This window comes from Colletotrichum fructicola (genome assembly GCF_000319635.2).
Source record: "Colletotrichum fructicola Nara gc5 chromosome Unknown KSG_Nara_v1_contig10, whole genome shotgun sequence".
NCBI lineage: Eukaryota > Fungi > Ascomycota > Sordariomycetes > Glomerellales > Glomerellaceae > Colletotrichum > Colletotrichum fructicola.
In genome coordinates this window covers 865,888-873,136 of record NW_027094060.1, presented here as the reverse complement: position 1 = coordinate 873,136, position 7,249 = coordinate 865,888, and the positions used below count along the sequence as shown (strand labels likewise).

At 50.9% G+C, this 7,249-nt stretch overlaps 3 protein-coding genes across 3 annotated transcripts; 2 read left to right on the top strand and 1 right to left on the bottom strand.

The window, feature by feature from the left end:
- Nucleotides 1–1,329: 1,329 nt before the first annotated feature.
- On the top strand, nucleotides 1,330–2,603 carry srr-1 (putative serine racemase; the record flags this gene model as incomplete). The annotated part of the gene is made up of 2 exons (XM_032020450.1): nucleotides 1,330–1,669; nucleotides 1,771–2,603. The coding sequence occupies 2 exons, from the start codon at nucleotides 1,330–1,332 to the stop codon at nucleotides 2,601–2,603; spliced, it is 1,173 nt and encodes a 390-aa protein (XP_031882513.1).
- A 2,990-nt stretch (nucleotides 2,604–5,593) lies between these two features.
- CGGC5_v015752 (uncharacterized protein) lies at nucleotides 5,594–6,166 on the top strand (the record flags this gene model as incomplete). The annotated part of the gene is made up of 1 exon (XM_032020451.1): nucleotides 5,594–6,166. One exon carries the CDS (start codon nucleotides 5,594–5,596, stop codon nucleotides 6,164–6,166), a length of 573 nt encoding a protein of 190 aa, XP_031882514.1.
- Nucleotides 6,167–6,277: 111 nt separating this feature from the next.
- On the bottom strand, nucleotides 6,278–6,711 carry CGGC5_v015751 (uncharacterized protein; the record flags this gene model as incomplete). Its single annotated transcript, XM_032020452.1, has 3 exons — nucleotides 6,278–6,384; nucleotides 6,450–6,616; nucleotides 6,680–6,711. The coding sequence occupies 3 exons, from the start codon at nucleotides 6,709–6,711 to the stop codon at nucleotides 6,278–6,280; spliced, it is 306 nt and encodes a 101-aa protein (XP_031882508.1).
- Nucleotides 6,712–7,249: the final 538 nt, after the last annotated feature.

The following is a 7,249-nucleotide window of genomic DNA, read 5'->3' as shown; positions in this document are numbered from 1 at the left end:
CAGCTCATCCAGGACGCCCATGGTATTTAAGCCGTCTGTTGCATTGAACCAGTGTCGTAGGAGCACGAACAATACTGGAGTTGCGATCGTGTGTTGTGGTTGAATCAGCGTTGTCTTGACATCAACGATGACGCAGGTTGACGTGTAATATCTGCTCATCTTCCTGAAGTCCTCCTCGTTTCTGGCCGCTACTTCACATATTCAACGTATACGCCGGAAACAAGAGTGGAAAAAGGAGATGCCGGCGTCGACAAAATGGATTGGAAAATCAACTCTGAGACCGGCGCATTGCCAGGTCGGCCAGGATCGGATGGCTGATACATTTAAATGTCCAACCCGACATCGCATCGTGCGCTCATGGCGGGAATGATATGCGGAGAAAGCTTGTGCTTTATAAAGGCCCGCATTCGTTCCATTGACTATCGATGTTATTGTGTTGAAGCATTCATGAGAGAGATCTTGGCGAGAATCATGCTCAGGCTTTGATGAGCTCTCGGAGCAGTCAACTTGCGATATCAGATTCATGCTAATAGCAAAGCTATTGATCTAAGTTGAGCAGATTTCTGAATGTGGCTAGTGCAATGAGTACGAGCTACTCCCAGTAACTTGTCGTAGCCGGCCTCCGGAGATGCGAAACTTGCACACAGGGTAGCGAGAGGGAGGTGATACCCAAGAATAATTGACAGACTGTGTGAATGCTTGGATTTGTAAAGCAGTGCGGGAGAACACGCATTCTACCGAAGACCCTTTTTCTATTCGAACACTGCAGCATGGCTGACATGCAATTGGTTACTTAAAGGCGCGAATCGCTTTATTCGTGATAGCGCACCGTTGAATCACCAATTTTTCGCCCAGAAGATTCATTGACCTTCCATTTCTAGCAACTGGAAAGGAAATCATTGCCTTCAACTCAATGATGCCATTCGGCTGTTCAACTTTTGCCCGCGGCTAATCTGTTCGTGGTGAGTTTCTCAATTGTCATCCCAGGCAACGGCGCCCTTTAAAGCACGCAGCGGCGGGCGAGTCATCGGCAGAGCGGGGGTGTGGCCCGTCCGGAGGGCGCGCGCGTTCCCCGACCCCGGCCGGCATCGGACACTCATCCTGCCATCTCATCGCTCTTGCGATGCTCTTGAAACTGATGCCGTCTATTTCTCACTTTTAAACAAGTCGGTTCTCCTGAAATCATTGACTGACACGATATCTCAACACACGTCCAGCAGCTAATCGATCCTCACCAAGGAAACCTGAACCCCGCCACCGGAAAACGTCCGGGAAACTAAGTCTCACCAAAACCCCTCTCACAACTTACCGTGAGACACCACCGACAAAATGGCAGACCTCACAACATGTCTGCCCCTGAACCGCGCCTCCGTGGTGGAAGCACACAAGCTCGTCAAGCCACACGTGCACTACACGCCCGTCCTCACAAACAAGACCCTCACCACCCTCGCCTCGACGCCGCGATCCCCCGAAGACCTGAAGGGCACGAGATGGGAGGGCCGCACGCCCGCGAAGCCGACCCTCAGGCTATGGTTCAAGTGCGAGAACCTGCAACGCATCGGCGCGTTCAAGGTCCGCGGGGCGTTCCACGCGGTCGAGAGGTTGAAGCAGGAGCCTGGCTGGATTGAGAATGGCGGCATGGAGAAGGGCGTCGTCACGCACAGTTCTGGTGAGACACATTCAACCCCTCATATTCTCGTTATCATTTTCGAGTCTCTTATATGACGGATTGAGAATGCACGTAAGCACTCACACTAACGAAACTCTTAGGAAACCACGCTCAAGCCCTCGCCCTGGCCGCGAAAGAGGCCGGCATCCCCGCCCACATCGTCATGCCGGACATCTCCCCCGCCAACAAGATCGCCGGCACCCGCGGCTACGGAGCCAACGTAATATTCAGCGGCAGCACCTCTGTCGAGCGCGAGGCCGTCGCCGACCGCGTCATCGCCGAGACCGGCGCCCGCCTCGTGCCCCCCTACGACCACCCGGACATCATGCTCGGCCAGGGCACCCTCGGCCTCGAGCTGCAGGAGCAGGTGCGCGACCTCATCGCCGCGGGCCACTCGGCGCAGAACCCAACCTTCAACTCCACCGGCCAGCCCTCTGCATCAGAAGGCAAGGGACTCGACGCCATCATGACGCCCTGCGGCGGTGGCGGCATGCTCTCCGGCGTGGCGCTCAGCTGCGAGGGCACGGGGATCCGCGTGTTCGGCGCGGAGCCCGAGTTCCAGGGCGCCGACGACTGCAAGCGCGGGTTCGAGGCGGGCAAGAGGGTCGAGAGCGTCAAGACGCTGACGATCGCGGACGGGCTGCGGACGCCGGTGGGCAAGTTCCCCTGGGGCGTGATCTACGAGAGGAGGCTGGTGGAGAACATGTTCAGCGTGAGCGAGGAGGAGATCAAGGCGGCGGTGAAGCTGGTGTTTGAGCGGTTCAAGCTCGTTGTCGAGCCGAGCGGTGCGGTGCCGCTTGCGGTTGCGCTGTTTAACGAGGATTTCAGGAGCATGGTCGAGAAGGAGGCTGGGGAGAAGGGGTGGGATTTGGGGTTGGTTTTTAGCGGTGGTAATATGGCGATGGAGGGACTGAGGAAGATTTTTGCATCGTGAGACGATTTGAGACGACGGGAAAATACATATGAAGATAGATGTAGACTGCATATAACATGTTGTACCAATGGATGGGGTTGCCATAATTGCTTGACACCCTTACCATCGTCGTCGTCTCCGGTCACTGGCTGAGTATAATCGTGTACACAACACACAGCTATTCAACGAAGCAAAGTGTTTCATTCTTTCTCCCTAGTTGAATTTCATCTGGAATGAATGGTCCATCATCACCTCTTAGACATTCTGTCGTGTTGACCAAGCACTGCGGTTGGCTTTTCGTACGAACATCGAATGACCTACACCTCTTTATCCCAACCGTCGTTCTCAGACACACAGACGTATGTGGTTCATAATGTCTCATATAAACTCATTGGGCAGAGTAGGAACAATGACTTCCTCTCCTCAATCAAATGCAAAGTTGCATGAGGAACATCGAAATTAGTGTCCTCACCAAAAGCTTACCTAGATAATAAAAATAAAGCAAAAAAGTAGTTATAATACATATCAAAGATACCATACCATCATTTCCGCTCCTGTATCCTTTCATCCGTCACCTCGCGCAGAGTATACTGGTGTATCTAGACATCCAGAGATGATCGTGGCAACTCTTGCCGACGCATCCATGGCACCACCCTCCAAGGGCAGGAATATGTTATCATTCTTTATCAAAGCAGATCTCAACCTTGGCCGTGACATTGTTGTCATGGTGTAAATTATAAGCAGTACAATACTCTTTTGTATGGAAGCAAGCTAGTATCCCTATGGCTAATGATCCTGGTCTTCTCCCAGACCCGTGAGCGTGGCGCGGGGCCGCTTGTCTCTTCCAACTTGAGCATGTAAGCTACATTAAGTCGCTCTGGTTTTGAAGAAGCAGGTGCGCTCTGATAATTCGATGCTGAGGGACAATGAAACTTGTCGACGTCTTCGAGTCCCGAGATAGCTTCCGTTGAATTTTCTGGTCACTGTCATGACGAAAGTGATAAAAAGTCATGAGCCTGGGTTTTGAGCCGAAAACGCAGAGGTATCTTCCCGCCCTTGTTATTCAGCTTTGCTCGTTTTTGTGGCTGAATCTGATCCTGAATATTCGGAGAATAGTCTTTCTGTAGCCCTCTTCTTTTGCAGATGAACGATTTGCTAGTGATTGCGTTGGTCTAGACCTTTTTCCAGCAAAGGTTCTGCCTAGAACACGCATCACAAAATCAATGAATGGCTGTGGTATGGGCCTCTAATAATGTCCGACATGTCTCATAACAGCACCTCTACACGGAGTCATTGCCGGGGTCACCGACGACTCTTTTGATCTACTCCTACCTGCGCTAAATTGAAACGCCATGCCCTAATTCAAGTTATCAAACATAATCCGAGGTGACACAGTATTCCACACGCGTGAGCAATTATTTGTCAACTCCAATAAGCCCGTTCATCGACAAGCCTGCTTACTGTAACCATTTGAAGTTGGGTCTGGCAGATCATCAACGCATCCTTGACCTTTTCGATTGGTGCTGCATATGCTTACCCAAAACGCTGTGTCCCTGTGTTACCCACAGCCTGACTTGGTCATCAACTTTCCAAGGAAGCTACATCCAGGGCTTCGCCGACCGAGAAGCGGCGGTTCTTCCACACATACTAACAGTTTCACTGGCTCTTAATAGGAGACATTCCGTTCACTCTCGGCTTCCACTTCTTCGTCTTCAGTGGTAAGCTGCATGAGGTTGATGGTGACCGTCTCTTTTGGGAGCGATCATCTCTGCACACATGCAATATAGAAGCAGGCTCTGCTCAGATTCTTGGCCGTTTCTGGACCATTAGAATTAGAAATATACTTAAAATTCCATTTTCAAGTTAGATCCTGTGCCAAAACTTTATGTTATCGCGAAAAAGAAAAGATGTATCATTTTGAGTATCCCATCACCCGCCCATATCCTTTCAAGTGGTTCACGCCCGTTGCAATCATAGGCTGTGTCATCCTGACTGCGGTCTTTTCGCTCGTCAACCTAACATCAAACGGCTTCGACTTGAAGCCACTCTACACTACCGATGTTAACGGTACAGAAGCCGCGGCGAATGCGCGGTAAGATGCACCCCATACGATCTTTAAATGTGAGATGGCCTAAATCATGATGCTTAAACAGGTGGTTCAACAAGCCGCCTTTCAATTGGCAAGGGGACATGGATGTTGAATGTCAGCCCTATCTTCTGACGGTCGGCGACTCGTTCTTCACCTCAAACCATGGTTTCCGGTATAAAGTGAAGAGCATAGAGCTTCCCACCAGAGACGCCGAGTCCCCGGATATTCGTTCGTCAATTGGATACAAGAACACGACACTTGAGGAATGCTTTTTAAGTCAAATGTTTGTCAAATTGATGAAAAGCGACCCGGCCAGATTGCCATCCTGGTGGATATCATTCAAGAATACAGTAGCGACGGCAACCTTACAGTGTACTGTCGTGTCTGATGCTGGACTTGCAGAAGTCACCATGGAAGCCGAATATGAGGGAGAAACTGAGCCCGTATACGACTATGTCATGGATTCCAATCACAAAACACGCGCGAGCGTTTGGTGGGGAACTCGGCTTTCGAACGCCTACTTCATTGGCATTTTAAGTGCTGCCTCTCAGGTTCCCGGTGTAGACGTTCTTGGTGAAACGTATCTCAACCGGGCCAGACTCACCTTTAATAGGAATTTATCCAAGACGGAGTAAGTCTGTGTCTTCGCAACTGTTGTTCCGCGCGCCGGCTGATTAGGCATCAACCACTGCCAAGTATTCGTTCAGAAAACTTTTTCGATCTCGGCTGGACGTTCCAATTCGAGAATAGCTATTTGCAAACTCTTTGGATGGACTTGCCTTATGACACCACGCCTTATAACTCTGACGTACGTACCCAGTCTGTTAATTTTTCAACACACAAGACTTCTGCATACGGACTGACATTTTGATAGTTCTGGGGGTCGCCAACCTTGACAGAAAGCTTGCATTACTCTAAAATCATGCACTCACTTTTCGCTCTTGACCTTGGAAACTGCGAGCCGCCAAACCTATTGCTTGACGAAGACGGTCTTAGATATGCCATCATGGATCCGCAGAACACCAACCGATTCCCTGGTGCCCTACTCAACAACTTCACTGAACCAGTTCAGCTGGATAACGGCCGCTTCACCAAGCTTCCCAAGCCTAACGAGGCTGGAATTGATGCCAATGTTCCCCTTAACGAGAGCTACGGAACTATCCAGCCGCTGATGGGCCCGTTATCCTGCAACAAGGCCACCATAGCAGCTCAATACCTTTGTTCTGTACCCAAGCAGAAAAGCGTGGGGGTGATGTTGCTAGCCATCATTCTTGCGGATTTGGTTTTCCTCCAAGCAGCGTGGAAGTTACTGCAGTGGTTCGCGGACTCGAGGATGGCAAACAGACCTCAGATGAAGTTCTGCGAAGGCTGTCTAGAAGCCCAAGGTGGAAATGCTGGCGGATTTGAACTAGAGAAACAACCTCGTGGGAGACAGCAAGCGGGTTCCTCACTTCGCCCCAACGATCATTATGTTAGACTGCACAGTCGCGAGTGATAGGGTCACGGTAATATTTCTTGAGTCAAAACATGGGGAAGGTGCACAACACCAGGCACTCTTCACACTTCGAGGTATCAAGTCTATTCAGATATTCTAATCTTCACAGGCTTATTTCTCGCACCAGCCAGTGGGCTGGCCGAGAGCCTTGCACTTGTCAATGTACAGAGGCTCGTTGATGTCGATGATGATCTGGCACCTGGTGGGGTAGGGGCCGGCTATTGGTTAAAGGTTAGCCATCCAAGATCACAAAGCCTCGAGGGTGGGTTGCGAGCAAACTTACCGTATGAGCCGTAGTCGGCACAGGCAGCCTTGGTGGTGTCGGGGTCGCTGACAAGCGCGGAGCCGGTGTCCCTGCCGCAGTAGCAGTTCTTGATGTCATCACCCTGGCGCTTGACGTGGACGCGGTTGTCCTCGGCCGGGGCAGCGGCGACGATGGAAGCGAGGCCCCTGAGGTTTTGTTAGTTGAGCCGCTCAGAGCGGGGGGAACTGGGGAATGGGGGGTGGACGAACATGAGGGCAACGACGGTCTTAAGTCCGAACATTGTGTGAATTGTTTGATTGGAAAGTTGTCAAAGAAAGTAGACAGTTGGAATGTAAATGAATGTGATGCTGACGACTTGAGTCTGAGTTCTAGAATTCTGCTCAGCCAAGGCGCGATGCGGGGAATTATATACTAGTAAGACGTGAGTTGAGCAGTTGCCTCAATGCCCCCCGCTTGGCCGGCGAGGGCGACGAGCTCTGAGCCTCTGAGGGGTTTGCGGGCGAAAGTTGCTTCGCAAAGACTTCTGGGCAATCAACTTCATCCCTGTACTCGTTCGTCCCAAAGAGATAGACTTTCTTAGCTGATCTACGTTCATAATATGAAGCTTATTGGAAATGCGCTCGTTGCCGGCAAAAGCCGAAGACAAGAGCATAAGTGACTCTGAGTCGTACAGCTTTCGTTAGATTAATCAACATGATCGGCAGGTGTTTCTCCCGTAAAGATACTGTTGTCGGTGAGGCTGCTTGACTCGGGCAACCGATTTCTGGAAGTTGAATCTCATGGTGATTCTATCAACGTGCAAACTGCTGCAAACCGCA